Raw genomic sequence first — 25,282 nt, forward strand, 5'->3', positions numbered from 1 at the left:
AAACATTTGTGGTTACAGTATAATAAAAATAAACCGTTTGTCGTGACTGCAGCTGACATTTATCAGCCTATTTGTGGGTGCTCTTTCTCTCTCTGTATAATACAGAACATAATTTGTCACTTTGTAAATACATTCCAGCCTAAATCCCTGCCAGCATCTGTTAGTGTTTGAAGGATTAATACACTGCACAGTGCATGTCTGCACTTTCAAGCAACAACATAGCTTATGATTATGGATCATGGGAGAGCAGGGAAAAGGGGTACCTCTTTTGTGTATTTGCTTAAACATTTTGTCCTTTTGGCCATTGTGGGTTTCTTGGCCTTTCCTTGTCATCTGCATGGGTGGTGTCCACATATTTTGCATGCCTATAAAGTATACACTTTGAAATCAATTCTAAGCAAGTTTCATAATATGTCATTGTAGCTGGTTTGTGCTCCAGGGGTGACTGTGATGCCCCCCGGTGGCCACACACTTCTTGCCCGGTTCCAAATCTAGGGTGCCCTGCTCTCCTTTCTCACCCGCCACGCCTTTGATGTAATTGTTTTATTAGGAGGGAGGCTGTCTAAGGGTCCTAAAGCGAGCCTAAATGTTGGCTCCATCCTTCCCAATATCCACTCCCATGCCTTGCAGATGATACTCTTTCCTGATGTCTTGCACCCCTTCCGGGCTCCCAGCCTCAGTCGTCACCCCTCTTGCGCTTACGGGCTCCGTGGCCCACCTGGTCTCTGACAATATGGGCTCCTAGCCCCAGTCCTCACCCCTCTTGGACTCTGGGCTCCTTAGCACCCTTGATTTCTGGCTGTGTACCTGGACCTTCAGTCTCCCTAGACCCTGGCCCCACTCCTAGGCCAGTTGGGACCCTTAGATTCCCAGGCTCCCCTGATGCTTGCCTCTCCTGGGCTTGAGACCTCTAGGCTCTTTGTCCCGGTTGACACATGCCCCTCTCTGCCCCCTGGGCTCTTTGTGCACTTTCTGCCCCTTGCCCAGGCTTCTTGTTCCAAGGCCTGGCCTGTTCCTGGGCTCAGTGCTACCCCAGCTCAGCAGTTATCTCATGGGCCCTGCTGCCAGGAGCTCCTCTCCTTGTGGCGCACAGACTCTTTGACCAGCTCAGGCCCTTGGCTTTTATGCTTCAAGCCCTGCCCCCTTATGGTCAGGTGACTTTCTAATTAGCCCCTGCCAGACCTACACGCTGCTTCTTAGGCAGCCTCTCTCTCCTCTTAAAGTGGCAAGCATGCCAAGCGCCTGTCACAGTCATATAGCCTTATATGTGTGCGTGCATATAGATCTGCTTTTGCTTTTTTGAACAACATTTTTTATTGTAGTTCAACAGAAATCTCCTGCTATTGAGGATTTTAGATGTTCACATGGGGAGATTTATGCTTCCAACCAAATCTTGCACCCATTTGTTTTCAGGTCAGAGGCAATCTGGCAGACTGAGTTTTCTTATGCTTAGCATCATTTATGGTTGGATTTTGAGGACAGAACCTGTGCTTAACAGTGAAGCGATTCCATTTCTCAACAGGTTCCTATGGTTCTTCTAGTCCTGAATTACCTGGTGGCCTTGTAGTGGGGTCTTATGTCTATTAAACTTTTACAGGGTGTGTCAAATGTATTTAATCTGAGGACTTCAGCTTGATCGAAAGTAAATAAAGCTTTCCATATTTTTTGCAAGTTCCCAGGCAAGCTTTCCCATTTTGTAAACAAAGTAGATACATTCGTTAGAGTAATAAACTATATCTATGACATATTGCCATGATTCCGGGAGATTCCCAAAGAGAAACTCAGTAGATCTTGTATAACTTCAGGAGGAAAAATGCTAGCCAAACAGTAAACAGCAATGGCTCATGGTTCTTGCCTAAACCTTTGGCAGTACTTTTATGAAATGCTTCTAATTTGTAGGTATTGAGACCGATTCCTACCACAGGCCCAAAGCAGAGGTCAGAATCCTCTGGAGAGAGCAAATTCCAGTACCCAGAAATTATGGTCCCATTTTTGCCCAGCGTGCCGCCCTTTCCACCTGTATTTAAGGACAACAAAAAATAAAAGGCAATTTATGGTAGTGATTGTTGTCCTTGGTTTTTTTAAAAGTATAAGGTAGGTAGTTTGCTGTTAAAAAGAAACTTGTTCCATCAAAAAGGAATATATTCCATCAGAAATGAATATTTTCCTCTCTCATTTGATTTAAATGAATATAGTATAGCAACAATTACAGAAAATAGTAGCAAGTTATAAAATTGCCTTGCTTTAAGTGCCATAAAAATGACATTGTACTTGGTGACAGAAACCATGCATGATGATTTGGAAAAATGATGGCTTCAGTAGGCCACACATTGGGTGATCATATGGAAATTAATGAATGTGTAGTGCATACTTTCACACAAGTGCAAAGTATGACCACATTTGTACAGTTAAGTTGAAAACACCAGCACATGAATTACAGTTGTAATCTGGGTAGCCTGGGGACTTTGCGTCAGTGGTAGTCCAAAGGTACTTAAAATGTGCCTACAGGCTTCACTTACTTTCTAAACACATGGTGTGGGCTCAGATGATGTAGGCTTAGGCTCACATGGTGTGGGCTCAGGCTTAATTGCTGGTAAACTGCAGCCTGGGAAAGAAAACAAAAGATTTATTAAAGAAATCATGTCTTACTGTAGTATGGACTAAATTATCTCACCGTCTTAAACCATTCTGATAGTAGGAATTGAAGTATTACATACAAGGCTTTCTATATGGTTCGTTCACCTCCGTCATCTCTAGCATGTACACAAGTTAACCCGTTGTTATTTACATTCGAGCTAGTAGTAGAACCTGTTCTTCTTTAACTGAATTTTAATGGGGTAATTTGTCTCTAATCCATCTCTTCATCCCAGAGCTCTCCTCCCACGTGTAGGGAATTACCATAGCAATTTAAGACATTATTTTGTAGAGCCTGGCTCTAGCACGGTTCCCAGCGTAGCTGGAGGACCTGCAGCTTTGGGCCAAAAGGTGAAACAGATGGAAAACATGGCAAGCAAAGTTGTTTTTCATTTTTTGGGATCTGTTGTTCATCACAGGTGTCTTTTTGAGAAGGGGTCAGACTATGAGAATGCAGACAATCAAGGACCAAGGACTTCCAGTAGCCCTAAGAGTCCTAAGATAATTGTGTCCCTCATGTTTGCCTGCCACATACAGTACAAACTTTAGCTGCGTTGACAGTGGATAACCAGGCGATCAGTTTGCATTTCAGATGATCCGCCTTTGGGATGAAAATTTGGTTTTAATCATCTTGGGCAGTCAAGTCCCCAGCATTGTGCTGAGACTTGTGAAATCAGGTTTTTTGAAAGCTCTCTTTAAGCATGAAATCATATTTGACAGGATTATTGAAAATTGATCCAGGAAATGCAGGCTTTCCTGATCAAAATAAATATGTAAATTAAAAGTAACAATAAAATATTACCAGTCTCAGGATTTTAACATTGACGAGCTTAGAGGATCAGGATCTTTATTTCCTGTGTTGCAAAGCTCATGAGTTGGATTCAGAATGGAAAGTATCTCCTTGCACTGCAATATAAAAAGATTCATAACAGTATTAGTGTATGGCTGTTAGTGACCTGCAAAAGTAGGGGAAAGGGTATAGGGTTTTTTGGGGAGGGAGGGGGTTTTGTTATTTTTTGATGATCTATAAAGAAAAAGTGAACTTTTTTTGTATTTTTTTTCCCCCTGCTTGTTTATTACCTAGAAATATTTGGAACATTTTGCTGGACTTGTGCAAGGTTTTAAATTCGTGTATGAGCTTTCAAAGTTGTTGATTGACTTCAGTAGCAATTTTCAATTTTTTGCAAAGGTGGCCTTTTTCTTAACCATTTAATTAAGAACGTAACGCACGCATTTTCAACACAAAATCAAATTGAACAGTCGGAATTGAAATCATTGCCACTTTTGAGCAAGTTGTTTGCACTGAAATCTCATCCTGAAAAAAGAAACGCAAGCGGCCAAAGTTCTAATGTTAAAAAAATAAAAGAAAGAGGAGACCAATTTCTCTTAAACAGAACATTCGAACAACTAAACACGTTCAGGCCTTGCTATAGCATAACTGCAAAAAGTAGTAACCCTAATTATTATTCCTTTGCAGAGCTCAGTTAAGTGGTTAGTTAAATAAATGCGGAAAATGGTGAGGAAATTGTTTTTGCATCACATGTAAAGTGTTTGTGCATATATAACTTAAGACTCAAAATAGAAAATGTGCTTTGCAGAAATTGCTGAGGCAGAAAGAAACAGAAAGGAAATATGACTATAAAATTGTTCCATTCACAATGGCTTCTAATGGACATCAATACGCTATCTCAAATGTAGTGGAGAAACTTATTCTTAAAACACCCTGTATATGTCTTAGGTTATTCTTGAAGCAGTTTGATTCATTTGTCCCGTTCAGCTACCTTGAGTGCTAACTTCATAGCATTCAAAATATATGCATGAGAGTATAAGGCTAGCATTCCATAAATATAGTTTTGCCCCAAGCCATATGTTGCATACATTAGGGACAATCATATTTACAGTCTTGAACCAGAATGAAAGCATTTTCCTTGTTATATTTCTCCATCAGTAATACCTGTTGTTGGTCATTGTTGACTATCATAAGCCATGTGTCAAATTGTCAGACATGCTTCTAAGCTTATCTTTGCTTTGTCCTCACAATTGAAATTTGGATTTATTTTGTCTCTGCTTCCTTATAATGTAGGATGTTGTCAGCTATACTTTGAGTTTTAATGATTTACGTACTTTAAGGGTAATTCACATACCTTTCTTCTGGTTCCTCCTAGGATTCTTTTATTCTTGAAGGCTGCCTGTTTCTCAGTTAATAGGCGCTGTTTAATTTTGCGAAGATGTGTGTGCTAGTCATTCAGAGCTACTTGTATTCCAAGGTTTTGCCCTCTGAAGTACTTTTTATTTTGTCAGCCACTCAAAGTCAGATATTTTTATTACTGAGCTGCTTCCTAAGTTTCCTCGAGAACATGGCTTTTAAACGTGTAAAATATATACACCCATGTCCTTTGAGGATATAATTATACAGTAAATTAGCCGATGTCCACTATGTTGCCTTTTAAGTACATCTTCAATTTTTTCCAGTACTTATATAAGATATAGGGGCTACAGCATATTTATTAAGAGTCTTCAACTCTGTATAAAACCAGAGCAGTCAGAAGTAATGGTGTCTGCTGAAGGATTCTTTATCATATGAATTTACCTTTAGTCATCTATTATTTATTTCAGCTATTTTATATGCCATTATAATAAATATTATGACAGAGAAAGCTTTTATGCTTCAACTTATTGTACTGCTCTTCACTTCCTTGCAATCCTTCAGGAAAATGTAACCATGCTTTACCTATATTTAACGTAAATCATCACTTACATTAGAATGAAAAATTCACTATGAAAAAGGGCTCCTTCTTCAATACCAAGACATAAATGCACAATCATGTTTACTGCCAAGCTACTGTACCATGCAGTGTTCATTTTTAAACAGTTTTTAAGCTGTAAAGCAAATACATTGCGTATAGTGAGATTGCTTGCTTTGTGGGTGTTTTCACTCTTTTGTTAGTTTCTGGCTCAATAAGCATTTTTCTAGCAAGAGTGAAAAATATTGCCAATTATATTTAAGCATTTTTAATAGTTTTTTTCTGCATATTGGGCGTAGCTTACACGCAAAACTAAGTACACTCCCATCCAGGGCAATTTATCCTTAGAACAGCTGAACAATTATCTGTAAATATTGATAACATTATTTTAGAACTATACATAAAATCATTAAGAATAAAGCAAATGTCTTTCCCCTTTACTACTGAAAGGAGTTTCTGTGCACATTTGAAAAATACCACTCTATTGTGTATTTTAGGGGAGCAGCCCTGTGGTGATTGATTCCAATATGGCCTAGCACAGCAGCGGGCGAAAAGTTAGCGTCACCGTCTGTTTGGTGGCCGAACTGAAATACACGTTCACGTTAGCAGTCTCCGTATTATACAAGTTAGCCTCAAGGTCAAGAGTTCTCCCCTCTGACTGCCACCTCCGTGGACACTAATTGACATATTTTTAGTCAGACTCTGCAGAGAAACAGTTTAAGCTTTTTAAGTTTCATACTATTCAACCTCCTCGTCTTTTCTGAGGACAGCTCGCAAGACATTTTGCCTGTTCAGCCCTCGTCTTCTTTATTGCAATTGATATAAAGAATTAGACTGGTTAAAAAAAAAAAGGAGGAGGCCGTTTGGGTGATATCAGTGAAGACCTGTACGCTGAGAACTGTATTCAGGGCACCAGCTCATTCGGTACAGGCTGTCAAACGTTAGGTAGCGATCTGTGATTTAGAGGTGAAATACTCCCTAAACCGCTCCAAATCCCCTATGTTATCCAGTCTCCCTTTAATATTATTTAATTGAGAATTAAGTAGTAGAGTGAGCATTAATGTCATTTATTGATTCATTAAATAAAAACATTTTTCTGCAGCTTTCTTTTCTGCTTTAGTGAATTAATGTTATGATGTCAGTGTTAAGCTCCAGTGTCTCTTGCAGTTGGGAAAGTGACAAGTCCCATTTAAGATTTCACCACATAAAATGAGGCATAATTCAGTGCTGAAAATATGTAAAGTGGAATGCTGAGAGACATCAGCATAATAAAATTATGACACATTAGATCAGAATTTGCAGCATGCCATTAACAATCAGTTCTGACTGTGGATTATAGTTATAGTTATGATGCCTTTTAGCAAAAATATGTTTTCTCTTTTAGTACATTTATAAATGTAATTATGCGTGCTACATATGCATGCAGAAAAAGGAAAAACATTATGCATGACACAAATAATGCTGAGCTACTGTAGAAGAAGGCTGTGCTTACCAGTGCGGCTGATAGTCTTACATTGCTAGCCGGGTAAGTGTGTAGCCCTGTTTTTTTATTTATTTATATAACTTAGAAAAGATGAGTCGAAAGTTTAAAAAAACTATTTCTCTAGTGCTTCACGCCTCTTCTAATCCTCCCCAAACCTGTGTGAGATGGGTATTGTTATCCCAGTTCTACGTGATCGAGACAGAGAAGTCAAGTAAGTTGCCCAGGGTTGCAAAAAGGGTAGTGAACACATTTGTATCTTAATTGCTCACCACTTGGAGAGAGCTCCCGTGTTTCCAATTCACGTGACAGTCAGTTGGTTAGCCTTTTTATTTAGGCATACATGCAGGAAACGCTAGAGTTCTGTGGGTCTTGGTTCTGTTATTTCCTGTAGATGGCATAGAGCAACACAGTTATTTTTGTTCTCCCCCCTGAAAAAAAAAAAATCAAACTCCTTTTGACACCCCCACTAGGATCTTTTAAGCCCTGCCATAGTGGTGTTTAAATGAAATCAGAAGAAAAAATGGAGGAAGGTGGTTGATAGGCCAGGTTGTCATTGGTATCATAATCTCACTGCAGAAGGATGTCACCGTCGTACCGAGTAACCAGTTTTCATCGGGCAGCAGTGGGGAGGAGAAGGTGGAAGAGGTGTGCATAGGCACAAGAAGGTGTCAGAGCAACGTTAGTCAAAATAAGCTACAATGAAAATATACAGGACATTGATTAGAGCTGAGATGTAGTGTGAAAAGTATTGAGTATATGATTGACTGGGGTAGCTAATGCTGCATTCCTGGGGCTTCTCCCACTGTCCATCTTTCTTTCTATTCAGGATTTTTTTCTGCATTCCAATCTATTAAAAAAAACTATGGGCATGGGATGCTCATCTTGTTTGAACTGTTGTGCTGCCTGTTTTCTCTCCCCAAATGTGTACTTAATTTGATACAGTCTCAAATGATCCTTTCTGCCAGTTGTGGTGTAGCAGCCCTGATCTTGCAAAAATAGAAGAAAATATCTTTTGCTTTGTGTTGTTTTAGCTCTCACGTGCACTCAGATGTATTTTTTCCACTTGGGATATTTTGGAAATATCTCCTTGAATTACTCCAGAAATGTTTCCATTGACTTTTATCTTTCTCTCTAACCTTGTGTCTATCAAACCTAAAAAAGCAGCAAAAGAGCAAGTAAGTTAAACTGTTTGAAATAAAGGGTCCTTGATTGTACTGACTGAGGAGAATGGATTGTGATTAGATGCTGGTCTCAGTTCATTGCTTGAACTGGCAGAGTAGAAACCCGTATTTGTAGCTTGCATTTGCTATCTAAGTATAACAATTGGCCATTTGTCATTTTTAATATTTTATTCGTGCTTTTTAAACTGTCCATTGTACACCTACAGTATATCTAGTCTAATTACTCCAGTGAATTTCTGCTTGTAAAGGTAAACTGGAGGTACCTCATGCTTTTCCTTTGGCCTTGCAATATTGCAGGCACTTCCTCTCCATGCTTGGAATAAATAGCAGAAACTGGAAACCTGATGCCCAGAGCAAGAGCATTACCTGAGTACTAGTGTGTGGACTTGAATCACCATCCCCAGGAGCATAGTAACCGACAGCTTGTGGTTTAGTCTGTTGAACTACTTGAAGGTTTTTTGACCTCCTGTCCTTGTGTTTGTAGCATTCTTGTTCTTTTCCCCTTGGAAAAGATAGCAAAATGTTTCAGTAAAAAAAAAGGGGAAAAAAAGAAAAGAAAAACACAACTGAACCCAAATGTCTACTAAATAAACAACTTGGGAGTGTAAAGTGGAAGAAGAGTTGCAGCTGAGGAATACTGAGTTATGTGGGCTATCACTGACTCGCTGATTTTCTGAATCTTGAACAAAAAAATAATCACCTGTGGGGTAAAATTAATTCGAGTTTTTGTAAGTGCAACTTTTGAGGGCAGAGCGTTAAGACTGTTTCTGAAAGAGTTATTTTTAGCTCTTTCTAACATAAGAAACTCATATTGCCTGCTGGGAAATGGACCATTGGATATATTAGTTTTACTTTTTTAATATTTTTGCTGACCCCATAAGACTGGAGACGTAAGAACTTGAGAGATATCACATGCAGTCTTATTTGTAATAGGCAGGATGGGTGCTTGCAAGGTAGAAGAAAGTGAATCAGGGAAGTCAGTGCCGGGTTTTGAAGCTGGAGATGCTGGAAGCAGTTGTGTTTGCTGCTGCTTGTGAAAAAAAGGTCCCTCTGGGCCTCTGATTCTCTACCAGGGTGCCGGGGCACCGTGGGAAGCCACAAGGTCCTTTAAAGGGTGCCACAAGGTGTGGACAGATAAGCCAGGTGCAAGGAGATAAGCAGATAAGCACAGGCTCTTCCCTGCTTGGCTGTTTCCCCACCCTCCAATACTGCCTCTCTGCAAGGTGGTAGGCACTGTACTAGATACGTTAGTTTTTGAAATGGAGTGCTGCTCAGTTCACAAATAGTATGGAAGGGTGACTTGAGAGTAATGGGAGGTGCCTCTACTTTGAGAACCACTACTTTCTCCTATCTACTCTTTACTGCTAAAAAACGCACCCACTTTACCACGTTTTGATGTTCGTAAGGCCCATCACTCAAACGCCCCCATGGGCTACCAGTGTCTTTCCAATCCAACATTACGTTCCCAAATGACTGCACTGTATCCCCAAGTTCGATCTTCTTTCTTGTACTTCTGCTAATGATCAGCATGCCCATTGCAGTTCTGTGTATTTATAGGAGGCAGGTTGGGAATCACTCTGGATAGAAAATAGTTTTGGGAAGTCGGAAAGAAACTTTTCATCAGTAGCTCAAAGGAGCCACAGCCTGCTTGAATTTAAGCACCGGCATGCCCACCATCCTTCATGTTTTCCAGTAAAAAGAGATTGCAAGGGCTCTGGGCCACAAGAGAACATTTTTGCCTTGTTTTTCACAGAGGCTTGAAGTCAAAAATAGTTCAGTTGAGGTACGGACAAAGGACTTTGAACTGAGCATGATACTGAGGGTCATTTTGACGGATAGCACTAGCAAATGTTGGTGAGCTTGCACCTTTTGGAGTGTTGTCTTTAGCTCCATTCTCTGGAAAGTTGGCTTTAGGAGCATGAGCAATTTTCTCTGAAGATGCATTCGCAGTCCTGTTAAACTTGTGTAAAATCTTCTTTGCTGAACAAATGTTGATTTTTTTTTTTCTGCTTCTCTGTCAGCTGCTACAGTCTGTCTCAGGACAAATATGTGCAAGGTTGAATTAAAATCTGAATGTTTTAAAGTATTTATCCACTGTATATTTTCCCTGTTGTTATAGTACGTTAAATATGCATATCATTTTACACAATACTGCTTGCTTGCTTTGCTTTTTAGTTTTTTATTTCATGATTTGCATCCTCACAAATTCCACTAGCCAAATGGAAGGAAGGGGAGATCACATTAACCTTAAACCTGTTGGGTGTGAATTCATTGCGTTATGTAACGGTATACCGTGCATACAACATGTGTTAGCAGAACCACAAAGTTAGAATACAGCACTTGGCATTGAGTGTCGCGCTTGTCCATTCAGTTTGATGATTTATATTTGCTGTGGGCTTCTAATGTTAACCAAGGGGATCAGACATGTTCCATAACACATTTACTGTAACACGATACTGTGAACTAAACTTGCTGTTATTTATCTTTTTTTTTTTTATTTTATTTTCTCTTGTTCCAGCATAAAGCCAAGGTAGAAGCAATGACCTTAGACCTCGCTTCTCTTCACAGTGTGCAGCACTTTGCTGAAGCATTCAAATCCAAGAATGTGTAAGTACTTAGAGAGAGGATTATATATCATAACTTCTTGTTATTTTAATGTCTTTATCAGCTGAGCACAATTGATGGAATTCCTCACAGTTGGATTGACTCAGAAACTACAGTAGATTAACGCAGTTTTTTCACAAGACTCGAATGCTCTTTTTAATGTACGTGTTTTTACATCAGTTAGAGTATATTTATTTTTTCATTATCAGAAAATTAATTAGGGGTGTCTGATTGATTGTATATTTCCAGCTCTCGTGGGGCACTGATACTCCCGTGGCTGTTGAAAAAGGCCAAAGCTAAGATAGATCAGAAATGGCTTAGACAACTTTTGCCGTTTTGGAAGACAGCCTGAGGTCAGAAATGAGCACTTACCGAGCCTGCTCTCATGTGTGCTGTTTCTCTCTCTCTCTCAGCTTAAGCATTTAAAAAAATGGACCTATGGGCCAGGCGCTCCATTTTCCAAAGTGGTCTGTGAAGCAGTTAGCAATAAAAGTTGAAAGTTAAGGCTGGTAATCAGTTCCTTTAATAGGCCAACTTGCATTGAGAAACTTGGGTACACTTCCAGACCATTTGATTCGTTTAGCTTGAGCAGAACGAGTCACAAAATTTTAAAGAAATGATTTGGCATCTGTAAATATGAACTCTCAATACGTTCCACCCCTTGTGCTTTAACCTACAATTAGGCCAATTGTGTTTGATTGTTGTGCCTATTCAAACCTAGCAGTATTTTCTTTTTCTGCAAATGTTTCTGTAACATAAGCCTCCTACTCCACTTCTCAAGAGAATATGGCCTCTTACATTGCTTTGAAAAAAATGTAGAGAGGGAAAATTATATATATGATTTTTTTGCTCTTGAAATACTGCCAAAGCTAAATCTCATATGGATAGACAGATGACATTTTAGTACTTACAGGCCTTTTAGATTCAGAGAGCTGTCAAAACTGAGTTCCAACATCAGTTACTTCACTGCCAAAAATCCCGTGTAATTATATTTTTATCCTATCACATCTTCATATATTAAAACTTTCTTTTGTATAAAATATCATGACAAGTTGTGGAAACATTACCACTTTTTTAATACTAACCCACTCTCACTGTGTTAGCTCAGATAAGTATTCTGATTTTACTCCTCTATGTTTTTTTGAGCAAAGCAAATGGCATAGAAGGTCAGCTGAGAAGGTCCCTAACTGACCAGGGTGTTTAGCATACACCTTGAAACCTGCATGGGGGAAGTATAACCAATTCTAAATTTATGGAGGGCTAAGAGTATCTAGTGCCATCTGGAGAATGAAAAGCTGTGAAATGAGTTTTTCTATGCAAATCTTGTGTCAGTTTTGTTTTTTTACAATGCATGAGTAGTGCTGACTCCTCTCCCTTTGGCTCTGTGTTTTTAGAGGTTGGCAGCTTTGTTGTTGTTTTATTTTCTTTAGCACAGCACTTTGGACAGTCTTAGTAGTAACAGACTCGTGGTCGCAGTTTTTAGCCTTAGATTTGCTTTCAGATATTTTCATCCTTAGCTTATGCTGAGAAGTGCGTGTGTGCGCGTGCATACATGCGTGCATACGTGCGTGCGTGTGTGTCTGGCAAGATTATTGCAACTATTACAGGAAAGCCTAAGGTCTGCATCTGTCATGAGACTTGTGGGGTTTTGACCAAAATGAACTTCTAGCAATATTTTTGTTTAAACTGTGATGCTGGATGGAAGCCAGACCCCACATGCTGCCTGGAGCAATAGATTTTTTTTTATCTGATGCAGAAGAGCAGTTACCTCCTTACAGTCATCTGCACTGGCAGGGGAATGGACTAGAAGACCTAATAAGTCTTTCCATCCCTGATTTCTGTGATTTAAACTGAGTCTGGGTATGGTCAGAAAAGCAATTATGTAGCAGTAGCATCTTGTTACTACAATGCCTGCTCTATGTGTCTTCCAACACAAATCGGTACACTAATTGCTTTTGTCTGCTTGTTTGTTTGCATTGCAGTAGTGTCCAGAGGCCCCCATCAAATTACCCTTTGCAGTAGTTTCTGTACAAATCGTAGAAGCAGTCTTTGCCCTCCCTCCAAGCTCTTGCAATCTATGGGGTAGGTGGTTGACCCATCCTTCATACTTTGAAGGGCGCAAGTAGCTTTCCTATGGCGACTATATCTCTCACTTTACATATACGTGTAGAAAAAGGTGGGACCAGGGCTGGCACACCCTATCCAGCATTTCCAGCGTACTAATCAGGACTCTGTACCAGGGGATGGACGCGGTGTCACGTACAGTCACAGAATGCCTGTTTCTCGAATTCCTGGTGCTGCACTGATGGTAGAGTGTCAGACAGGAAATATGAAAGAGAAAAGTCTGTTAGGACGCTGATAGAAGTAATAGCTGAGTTCTGAGATTTTTATGGTTGGCGAGGGTGTCTCAGGCAAGACAGCCACAGTTTTCAAGTACCAAATAGATCTTTCAGCACTGACAATTAGGAAATAAGAAATGTTGGGAGAGCAAATCTAATTCGATGTGTATGCAATACTGGGAAACAAAGAGAAATTCCGAGAAGCAGTTTTTCCAATGCCTTTCCTGACTATGGCCCCAAGTCAGAAAAAGTATTTTTCTTATCTCCCGTCCCTGTTACTATCAATTGATGGAACAATAGGGAACTGTTTGCTTCTTTTTAAAATTCTTATTTCCCACCATGGGTTTATTTTAATGCAGTCCTTGGTATTATTCTGTTGGTGACCTCCTAGACTTCTGGAGATAAAAAATAGGCTTCAATGAACTTCTTAGTTCTTATTGCTTTGGTGACCAGCTTCCAAGGTCTCTAGCATCTGTTGCTCTCAAGTGCTACTCCCCTGTTGATTGGGACTATAAAATGAACTTTTCTACCTCTTGGGGTCAGTCTGTGATCCTGGAGAATAATACTGGGTGGCATCTAAAATAGAACGACTGCAGTAAAGGATTTGGAAACACCTGAAACATCAACGCCTATAGCAACCTTGGAGTGGATATCTGAGAGTTTCTAGGTAACAAATCAAGCAGTGTAGAGAGAGGGGGAGACAGGAAGAGATTTACCTTCTTCAAAATATATGAGAATCTGAGGCGACGTGAAAAACGAAGAAAAGTCATCCTTTGCTCAGCAAGTATTTAATGAGTGCCGGCTATATTAAGAAAACAAATGGTGCAACAGAGGGAGCAGTGAGAGACCTTTTCAAGCATAAATAAATAATAAACGGGGAAAGGGAGTTACTCTGGAAAAAACATTTAATACAAATTGGAGCTGTTTGATAGACTAGCCAAGAAGGTTTTTCTGTGTCAGAGGAGGAAGCAAGCAATTCATTTTCAACTTATCAAGCTTCTGAAAGATTCAGTAACAACATTTTGCTCCTTTTCATATTTGTTAGATACCATGGCCTTGACCATGGGTACAGTTTGGGCTTATGATATCCGTTGGCATATGCTAGTAAATGTTTGCCAGACTCCAATAAAAGTAGGCAAAATTCTTGTTCTCCTAGAGACTGGGAACAGGGAAAAATATTTTTGTATCTGAGTTAATGCAGCTGCTTTTCTTTTTCAAAACATTTGAATCCCATGAAGGCTTAGATTAAAGCACTGGAACATAGGTATGTGTTGAGCCTTGGGAATCGTATGATCACGACAGAATCTCCGCTTTCATTAGAAACAAAAGCAAACCATAATATTTCTAGCTTTTGTCATCCCAACAAATTGGGGGAAAAAGGGAACCAAATCTAGTTGATGCAGACAGCTGAAAGCACAGGTCTGAAAGATGTGATCTAGTCCAGGCATAAGTGACAGAACATTAATCACCAGATCCTGATTTGGGACCCCCTGGACACTCCGCTACTTCCTGGCTCCAGTGAATGCATCACTTTAAAGGGAGAGAAGTGAGCCCCATGCCAATTCACCTACATGTCTGGGGGAGGTAATGGAAAGGAAGGGAGGGGAGAATTCTGTCACCCCAGTACTAAGTGGGGAGTTAGTTTGTGGTCAAGGTCTGTCTTGGAGTGCGCTCAGTGTCTCAGATTGCTTTACTGTCCCACAAGAGAAGGACTGAGAGTAGGAACCCACCCAGTTCACGGCAGGAGTGGGCTGCGCAGCGGCTCCTTTAATCTCGAAGGTTCCTCTGCGCGCCCTCCACATGGTTGATAGGCAGAGAGGCCCCATTGCACACCACTCACTCCTGGTGGGCAGGGAGGCAAAAACCATGGTTTTAAATATGGCGCCATTTTTGTCTCTCGCTACTGATTGGCCAAGGGGCCCTAGCAGCCTTGTTGTTTGTTGCTGACCAGCCAGGAGGCATAGGTGATGCGCAGGTGGGGCATGGGGGGGCATGTGCCCCCCCGAGAGCGCTGGTGCCCCCATTGACAGTGAGCACTCCAGCTGATAGGGGGGCACAGAGAGTGCTACTGCCCCCCTTAATTGGCTCAGCCAGTGACAGAAGTGCTAGCACTTCTGCTGCCTTGCCGCATACGTAAGTGCTGGCACTTCAGCCATTGCTGTGCTGCTGGCACGCTTGGCAACGGTGCTGGGGACCCCCCTCCCGCCCAGGTTGCCGGCCAGCTGGTGGGCGACTCCCCTCCCACTGGTCACCGACTGGCTGCTGGGGGAGCCCACCTCGGTTGTGCCCCATTGGTCGTTCCCCAGACTTGGGAGGCACCAGTCACTCATTCTGGAAGGTGAAAACAGCACCATATTTAAAACCACAGTTTTCACCACCCCACTGATTAGGAGCGAGCAGCACATGGTGCGGGGGGTGGGGAGAGGGGCACGTGGGGGAGTCTGCAAAATCAAAGGAGCCACCATGTACCCCACTCCTCCTGCCAGTTCACTCCTGATCAGCGGGGAGGCGAAAACCATGGTTTTAAATATGGCACTGTTTTTGCCTCCTGGCTGGTCAGCAACGAACAGTGGGGCTACCAGGCCCCCTTGGCTAATCAGTGGTGACTTGCAATAATGGCACCATATTTAAAACTGGTTTTTGCCTCTGTGCCCATCAGGAGCAAGTGGCAAGCAGCGGGGCCTCTCCACCAATCAGTGTGTGTGTGGGGGGAGGGGGCACAAATGGAAACCTTCGAGATTAAAGGAGCTGCTGTGCAGCCCGCTCCTGCCGTGAATTTGTTAGGTCCCTAACTATAAGAACTGAAAAATGCCAAGAATTTAAACCATGGGGTGTGCCTAAAGGTTTCATAGAAGGAAATTCCCCATGGAAAACCAGCTCAAAGATTTACACTGATACTGACTCATTTTACTCCCCAGTTTGAGTCACAGCTTTTTCCTGTCTCTGAATGTTAGTACAGATAGCATGGCACATCCCCTGGTAACCTTAGCTCGCTAACTGAAGATAGCCTGAAGAGTGGCTGCCCTTCCCCTTTCTCTTCAAAAGGATTCCCTCAAAGTGAAAGTGTTAACACTGGTAGGAGGGTAAGTGAACGCATTTCAGTCCTGCTACAGGATTTTACTGAAATGCCTGCTAGATGGTGGCCAGAAGAGAAGACCTGGTTTACCATTTCCCAGATCCAGAGGCCCTGGGTGAGCATCTGCATTATGCGAGGGATTGTGGTCTGCATAATTCCTCGTTATCGAGTTACTGCCTGAGCAGGCATATGTCATTCATGCTGTATGCATCTATGGCTTAGTCCATGCAACAGAGGTTTGCTGGCTGAATTTTGAGTTTGTCACATGTGGGTGTGCGTGCACTCAGGGGCTGCCGGGGTGTGACAGCTGCTGGTGGCCTCCAGAACTCCTGGCAGAAGAACCAGCGGTGCTCAAGCTTTCATCCCCACAGGCCAGATGAGTGGGGATGGAGCCCTGTGTTCAGGATTGGGCCCTGGGGCACTGCCGCCTGTTTCCACGTGCTGGGATCAGGTGCTCGATCCAGTGGGCAGGGCTGGGGGCTCCCCACAGGTCTGGAAATTTGGCAGCAGGGGAGCAATGCCACCACTCCCCCGCTGCCAAATGTCCAAACCCATGGAGAGCCCTGTGGGCCAGATGACGCAGCGATGCAGGCTGAATCCGGCCCACAGGCCCAGGAGCTGAACACGTGCGTAGACAAAGATTATTTTCTAAGTGTGTTTGATGGGTTTGGGTCCATGGTATTTGCCCGAAGTGTAGTTTTGAGGATCATTTTGCAGAACTTAATTTCCTAACACGTAACATGGTTTGATTGTCACATGCTTGACCAAACCATTTTGCTGTTATTGGCAGGGTGATCTAATGCCTCGGCTCTAATATTTGCAAACCAGCTTTCTATCATGTCAGTATTTATCCTCGTTGTTCCACGGTACCTGCCAGTTCACAGCACAATACCATTGTCCAGTTCAGCACTGGAAGAGCTCTCTGCTCAGGAACAGACAGTAAGTGTTATGCTGCTGCTGAAATTTGAGGTGCATCTTCAACATGCCTCAAGCCTGCTGCCTGGTGCCCTGTGGCTCAAATTAAAGCTGCCATGAGCTAAACAGTGGGAAATTGAACCTATTTTTATCAACATTAAAAAGACAATAATGCAGTCTTGTTGCTGAAATAATTCATTTTATTTACAAAGTATAAAATAGCATTCACCAGGTACTATCGGAATAGCAATATCTGGGCTGATGGTAACACTTTAGACTTATGCAGCCTGTTTTCATGCATAGATTCTCACTGCAGCTATTTTCCTACACTTAAAATAGAATATTTTGTGGTAAGATTTGGCATATGTTAACTGGTTAATCATTTCTATTGTAGCAGGACAGCAGTTATGAATTATGATTCTGCACTTGGAATACCTAGTCTCTTATTTCCCCATCCAGGCCCAGAACAGGGAGGGCCAGATTTTCTGTTGGCCTCCCTTTAATATGCCCTCAAAGTCTGTGAGTGTGTTCATTTTTCATGCCGCAAGCAGACGCACTCTGAAATCTTGTGGGTGCAATTAAGATTTCAGAACCTCCTGCAAATTTGCCCCAGAATGCTACTGCTCTTTCTTTGTCGAATTTTTTTTCATGCTGCCGTTGACATGTTGGATTGCGTTCATTCGTTTAAGCACAATGAAATCTTAAGTATAATTTAATAAGTAAAAATATAAACAAAGTCTGTAAGATCTTTAGCACGTTGTTGCGGAAGTGATTCCTAACACCTGAAAAAAACATGAATACAGGAGTTGAATAAATTGCCAGCAGTGACATTATGCCAGAACACTTAGAAGTTCTATAGTAGATTATTTTCTTGCCAGATACAATTGTTATCACAGTGTATTGTACTTCAGAAATTTGAATATATTTTCTTTATAAGTCTGTAAAAATCTGTTAAGCCTTTTGGCATTTATAGAAATACTTTCCGTGAATTAGAACTAGTAACAGTGGAGCTATTAAATTTGTCTTTTGAGCTTAAAATACGGTTGGCATCCTGTCAGTGCCACTCAGACACAAGGCTGTGTTCCAGCCAACGCAGTACATTTTAAGAGACATCTAAAAAGTATCCAGGTTGACTTAAATATGCAAACAAATTCATAGTTGAGAAGTTACTGTTGCAGACAGCACATATCTTAAATTTAAATAAGATCAAAGGTTGACTGCATTTGAAACATACATAATAAAATTAGGGTGAAACATTTTCATGTGGTGGTATTGTGCCTTATTAAGACCTGGGGATTGGTTTCCTGAATAAATGTTTCCTCTTTCCTAAGCTCTCCTACACAATTACCCCCTCTTGGTTGTGTGTGTGTGTCAAGCCATGTGGATCCAGAAACTGTTCATCAGTATTTTTGAAATAAAAGGGTAAAAAAAACCCCAAACCTAACCTCTCAAACTTGAGTCCCACCTTCTCCATAGAGGCATAGATCACAAGGATCTTGCCAGACTGTCTTTAATTTGAGCAGAGGTAATAGAAAGGGATATGATTCTTGGGGACAGCAAAAATATTTACCCCTTCAAATAGGTACAGATATTATTTAAAAAAGTAAGAATCAGTTTTAAAATGAGTATAGAGTTTACAATGCATGCTAGATTTAGTTCTAATTATACACACAAAAAAGATTTCCCCATTGTGCTGGAGTCGCTGTCAGTTTGAAACCTGAATTTAAATTTTGGTAGAAAGATGCTTATGTGGCACTTTCAAAGCAGTATTGTCTAAAGTGTGTGGACTTCCCACTTATCTTTGGAGGGTGACTCTGCTTCTTTATCAGATTACAGAGAAGAAAAGAGTTTGTCTTCTGTTTTTGACATCTAAGGCTATAGGGTCTTTTTCTACCTTTCAAAGTACCCTAGTGCTAGCTTTAGGCATTTTGGCTCAGACTATATCTAACTCCTTGGCTTTGAAAATGAAGAGAAGGATGAAAAATGAGACCTCGTTCTTTTGAAATGAGTTTTGCCTCCTCTTCAGTACAGCCAAGGTCAACGCTGCCTTTGGTGCCAAAAGGAAATTCGAAACTGTTGCTGGTAAGATATTTGCCCAAAGTTTCCGCACAGCGAGTGGTGTTGACACATTTCAAAGGAAGTGCCTCTTTGCTGCATGGTGGCCCAGTTGCAAGAGGAGGAGGAGGTGTGCAAGTCTTCACCCCTAGCTCGATGTTTAAATCACTGGTCCGAGATAAGGACTTGAATCCCTTCAAGCAGAAGAGGGAATTAAACCTGGGTCTCCCTTTTAATGGGTGAGTTCTGTACCTATGAGACTATTGTATAATAAGAGGGGCTTTGGCACCACCATTAACGAACTTGGAAAGTTCTTTAAAGGAAATGTGAGAGGCTCCAATTGTTAGGAGAGGGATCTGGGCTCTGGATCCTAAGTGAAGGGAAGCACCTCCCAGCAGCACTGAGTCAGGTCCGAGTAGCAGGTTTTAAGACTCATTTCTGCCCTTTGTGTTTCCTGCTTGGCTAGCTCTCAGCAAGGACATTTTGAATATGCTGATTTCACATGATTCCCTGATAAACCGTGTGGGTGTTTTGGAGCCCATTTCCAGGATCTTGTTACTTCCCCAGGCACTCTGAGAGCCTAGGTATCCCATTGAGATCTTGAGATCTACTCCATGAGCCAGGCCAGGTAATAAGCCCCTAATAACCAACTCCCTAAAAGGGTCCCGTCTTTTTCCACGACTTTTCACCAGCTCTGAGGGCCATCTTGGGTACACAAGTATGTAAAGTATTCATGATTTAATATGCTCCATTAAAACCTATTTTTCTACGACTAAAATAGTATTCCATAGCTTTAGAGCATAATGGGTAAAAATAGTATGTATATTTAACTGATATTTCCTTTTCATAATAGGCAAAAGTAATTAATCCATGTATTAAATGTACGTGGTATATTTAGTATAAAGGCGTTATACAGGAGATAATTAAAACACATTGAGGCAGAATTTTTTGGCGCATAGGCATGGATGCTTTACTGCTGACATTAGACAGGCCACACATATACCACATGTGTCTTAATTTTGGAATCCAAAAATTTGTGTTGTGCTCTGGAAAGGTTGTATTTCTTCATTAGCTGTTCCCAAGGCACAAAAAATCCCAGAGGATGTCAGAGTACATTAATTTTTATCATGACATGGAATCTTTCAGGTCTGAATGGCAGCATGCAGCTGCTGGGGGCTTTGTGAACTCTATTACAGCTCCATATATCTCTAGGCAAAACAGAGGAAGGAGTTGTCATTGGCAAGTGAAATGTTCAAAATGCATGAAATATTTTATTGTTTGAATGATCAACCCTGGTTTTGAAAACATTATCTGAGGACTTTGCTGTTCTCCATGTGGTGTGTCATATTCTTAACAAAAATGTTCAGTAACTACTTCTGTTATGTACAAGTTTTTTTCTTTTTTTAACAAATAGTTGCCCATGTGGGTAAAAATTGTACATCTTGAAGCATCTGCTGAAACAACAAATCGTTCCATAATTATTGTAGAAATGAATGCTCACTGTGCAGTTACGGCTAGTTTATGCCTAATACATACTGCCTGTAGATGTGTATAAATAATGAATTGCAATCAGGGTTTGAAAAAATGCACTTGTCCACTTACAAGTGGAAAACTTTCCCAGGTGAGTGCCTGTAACAGCAGAGCAAAATTTGCCAGACACTGGACACTTTCTGCTTCTGCCTTTCCAGGCAGCAGACAGAAAGAGATGCTCCTCCTCGTCCTTGTCCTCATCCTTGTCCTCCTCCTCACTGTTTGGGATGTGAGAGGCAGATGAAATCTAACAAAGTTAGATGGAAGATGAGGGCTTGCATTAGGGCTTGGGGTCTGGGAGAGGAAGAAAGGGGAAAGAGAGTGGGCCCCCTTTTTTCCCCTCCAGTAACCATTGAGGAAGGAAAAGGCAAAATTCCAACTTACAAAGAAGCTCAGACCAATGTGAAAAATGGTAGGGCTCACAACAGAGGCTGCAAGGAGTTATCAGATAGGACACCTTGTCTTCCTCACACCCTACATCTTTCCCTTAAAAAAATAAAACGAGTGTAAAGGATAGCGAGATGAAGATTGAGATGAAGGAGCTGGTTGACACTGTATTGTAGGATGCTTCTGTATGATGGCCTCAATTTCAGGCTTTCATTCGTGGTAGGATGTGTTTTGGACATGGCTGTACAAGACCAGGTGGAGTGAAAAAAATCCATTGTTTCTCAGATCCATGGATTGCCCACATGGGCAAACTATTTGGTAAAAAAAAAAAAAAAAAAATCCATGGATTTTTCTCAGATCTGGAGTTTGGTTTGAAATGCTGCCTTAAGGGGGCATAGTTAGGTGAAAAGCAGGACTGATGCTTCTTGTTAGGGCCATGTCTCGTGCTGCACTTAAGATGCGTTAACTCTGTTTAAAGCGTGAGTGTCTGTGCATTCAAGCAGTAAAATATGTGCTAAGTGCAATCATCTCATAGCAAAGTTAGGACTTTTCTGCAGGAGGAGTATCTTCAGATTGTATTAAGTAGCATATATTCGGCTGTTGTGGGACCACTTCAGGGGCTAATCAGCACACCTTGCTGATAGGTAGTCCTAGCGCCAGCACCGCACTGGAATCGTAAACCAGCTCTGGTGCGGCGCCGGGGTTCAAGATTCAAGATGTCACCATAGTCTTGAACCTCTGGTATGGTGCCAGGGTTGGGACTGACAGTCAGCTGATAATCATTCCCAGCCCTGGCACTGCACAGGGGCCAGTTCAAGACTCTGGTGTGGTATCAGACTAGGACTGACAATCAGCGAGCTGTGCATAAGATACTGTAGTAAACACATTACCGTGCGACTGCCCAGAACATGTTCTGCTTTTAGTACAGCTGCTAATGCTTACTATGATGTAACTAAAAGAAGTGCTTAGTGTCCCGTACAACAAGGCCCCTAGTGTCAATACCCTAAAGGTCATATTTGCTAAAACAGAGAGGTATAACTGAGGCTCAGGTTATAACCTTGGGGAGGTGTGGGACACAATCCAAGACAGTTACAATGCCTGAGAATAAGGAAGTGCCCCTTTCGGGATCCCAGCGGAAAAAAGAAATCAGTCATACTGGTATACTTGGATGATATAAGCCTTTTCAGAATTGCTGAAATCTGCGGTACAACTGGAAATTGGGATAAGGGTCAGGGCTTTGGAGTCCCAGGTAGGTGATTTTGATAAGCCTAGATCAGTCCTTCTATGTCTTACTTGAGACCTTAACAGGAGGGGAACAGGGAAGCAACTGCCTGCAAATCCCACCAGCCAGACAAGCTTAAGTGGTGATGGAGTGAACTGTTATCCCAAGGTGGAGGGGGGAAGATTTACGTTGCATCACTTGCTCCATGATAGCCGTCTTGCATACCTGTTTCTGTCTTGCAAGTGGAAGCCAGACAGCGGCAGCTTAATAAGGGGCTTTGCTTCCATTAACCATGGACTAGGCGTGGACATATGAAAAAATTATAGTGGAAGAGCTGACGCACAGCTGGTCCTCCCACTCTCCTGCTTTTTTACTCAGTACATTTTTTTCATTTATCCATGGTACTCTCTGGAGTAGGTTGTTAGAAAAATAAGTTGAAGCTTACCTTGACCTTCACTTTTTTTTATAGTAGCTTAGTATCAAAAGAAATGAGATTTATATTTTGGAAGGCCAAATGGGATGTGTGGGGGAAGCATTTCTGAGACCTAGTATTTCTAACACTGCATATCACATTTGCAACATGTGACGCAGTTAAGTGTGAGAGACACGGCATGTCAACAAATTAAACAGTCTCTTAGTTCTCTTATTTCATTTCTAACCTTTGGGAAACTCATGTCTGAGTTTACAGTAATACCCCACTTTGGGATAATTTCTGTACGAGTTCGGAGGGTGGAGTAGGTGTTAGAAAGGTCAAGTGTGGGATAACATTACATGTGTGTTAAGAACTACTTCCCAACTTGCTTGTCTTTGTGTGGGATCTAACTTCTTTATTCAAATGTTGAACTTTTAAATTTATGTTCATAGAAGAAAAAAGCTTCCTCCTCACTGCAGGAGAGGAAAAGTAGGTCTGTCTTCTCTGTCTGTCGCAACATTTATGCCACTGTTTTATCCGCAGAGAATATCAATGTCTTTCTCTTCCTTTACAGGAGGACAGGAACAAGTTACTTAATATTTTCTGACTTATGTGTGATCATTTGTATGCAAGAAGAATTTACTGGAAAAGTTTTAAAGGGTCAAGCTTAGGATTTAGCTCTGAACATAATACTACCTGTGTTCATTCATATTTTTTTCGGGCAGTTCTGTGGTCAGTGTTTTGTAGAAGTACTGCATAATGTGGGGGTGAGGGCTGAGCCCAGTATAGGCAATGGCTTCTGGATGCAGAGGGACAGTTGTTCATAACAATGCTCAGAGTTTTTTGTCTGAAAGGAACAAGCTGAACCATTTTAGTGCATTTCCCTTCGACCTTTGGAAGTGGGGGCAGGAATAATTGCTGATCAACAGTATTAGATTCTGGAAAGCGGTCCAGCAGGATGAGTTCGGATGCATTTCCCTTGCCTGTGAATAGGAGGAGGTCATCCATCAGGGCTACAAATACTGTCTCTGTAGCTTGCCTTAGAGTGAAGCCTGTCTGACAGGCATCCAGAAGACTGTCAGCTAACAGATGGCATGGGAGACTATTTTTTGCAAACTTCTCAATCAACTTTCTTAGAAGAGAGAAGTTAGACACTAAGTATTAGTTTATGAAGTCACCAGTATCAGACACTGATTCCTTCAGTACTGCTGAGACTATTGCGTGGTTTTCAGTAGGTAACAGATTCCCTTGACACACACTGTTAGTGGGATTTTTTAAGTGTTGTTTGATGTTTGTCATCATCACTCAGGAAAGATGTGTTTTAGTGTCACATCAGGTGGGTCAGTTTTCTATCATGACTTCAAGTTTTATGAATGACCTGGATTCCTGGAGGGTGGACATGATGTTTCTGGTCCCGTGGTAGGCACGTTGTTCCTGCTGGCCCATGAGAGTAGCCGTGATGCAGGGGATCTCTCTAGAATAGGATGTTTCCTCGTAGCAAGTGATGCCAGTTTCTGACACTGGTTTAGAAGCAGTTTTCAGAACTCTGCAATGGAAAAGTGCTGTGGATGTGACTTGGTTCTTTTGTGGTAGGGGAGAAGGCACAGAGCTTTGCCTCGTTCTTATTTTTTTTTTGGGGGGGGGGGGAGGTATGACATAGGTCTACAGTTGCTTATGAGGCTTTGGGGATATAGCAGGGCCTCTTCTGTTGAATGTCTGTACAATTCCAAACAATGTGAACTTTTCAAATCACTTGAGGAGCGCCCCAGATGGTGTGACATTCTGCTTCCTGGGAAGATTTGAGCAGTATTCCCTTTGCATAATATTCTGAGTTAACTATTTCATTGCATTTGAAATGGGAGAATACCAAAGCCAAGAATTGTGTTGACATTTTGGAGAGTGTTTGTTTAACCTCCTAATGCACAGGCTGCGTTTGCTGGAAAATATTATCCTTCCATTTGCAAATCTGCAGTAATTAATTCCCTTGAAAGCAGCTCCTGCTGCACACAGCCAGTTCACAATACTCTTGACAGAACATAGTTTTGCATCATATGCTAACAAATTGATTATTAAATTCCATAAGTAACTGGTGGAACTAGATATGACTTAATTTCTGCATCTCTCTAATGTAATCAGTTATTCTGTGTCAAACAATGCATTCTGTAAAAAAAAAACAAAACCAGCAAAAAACCCCATACCAAGACAAAACAAATAAGATAGTGCATTCAGACAGTGCACAACGTCTCTTCACATTACTCCATTACTTACAATAGCAGATTCTGCGTAAGCAGGTGAGATCTGAATAACTTGCCCAGGTGCAAGAGTTGGTGACATATCACAAGATAGCAAAACCACACAAAACTGTAGGTATTTCACTTCTGAGATTCCCGGGGGAAAAAAAAAAATCCCTTGCCAATTCAGAGTGCTTTTTTTAAAGTATCCAAATTTTACTGCCCTTATAAAGGTAAGGGTGAGTTTTCTACCATTTCAGTACTGCTTACAGTCAAAGCACTATATTCTCAGGTCTCGGGCATGCCGTGAATGATAAGAAACAGTGACTGTATACGGTCCTATGATGGAGCAGCTTATGTGCAAGTCCCAATACGTTCTTAAATTGTAATAGTAGAACGCATTAGCTCACTTGGCGCAGTGTAAGTCACTGGCTGAAGACATTTTAAAGAGGCATAGGGGTAAATTTTC

At 41.4% G+C, this 25,282-nt stretch overlaps 1 protein-coding gene across 13 annotated transcripts in view; it reads left to right on the forward strand.

Annotated features, from left to right (window-relative positions):
• WWOX (WW domain containing oxidoreductase) overlaps positions 1-25,282 on the forward strand; it is a 686,397-nt gene that overhangs the window by 140,733 nt on the left and 520,382 nt on the right. For all 13 annotated transcript variants that reach the window (XM_019488204.2, XM_019488201.2, XM_019488203.2 and 10 more), the window contains one exon: positions 10,561-10,649. In XM_019488204.2, coding sequence (XP_019343749.1) covers positions 10,561-10,649 — 89 coding nt within the window. The remainder of the gene's footprint in view (positions 1-10,560; positions 10,650-25,282) is intronic.

Source organism: Alligator mississippiensis, chromosome 10, assembly GCF_030867095.1.
Source record: "Alligator mississippiensis isolate rAllMis1 chromosome 10, rAllMis1, whole genome shotgun sequence".
In the NCBI taxonomy this organism is placed as follows: Eukaryota; Metazoa; Chordata; order Crocodylia; family Alligatoridae; genus Alligator; species Alligator mississippiensis.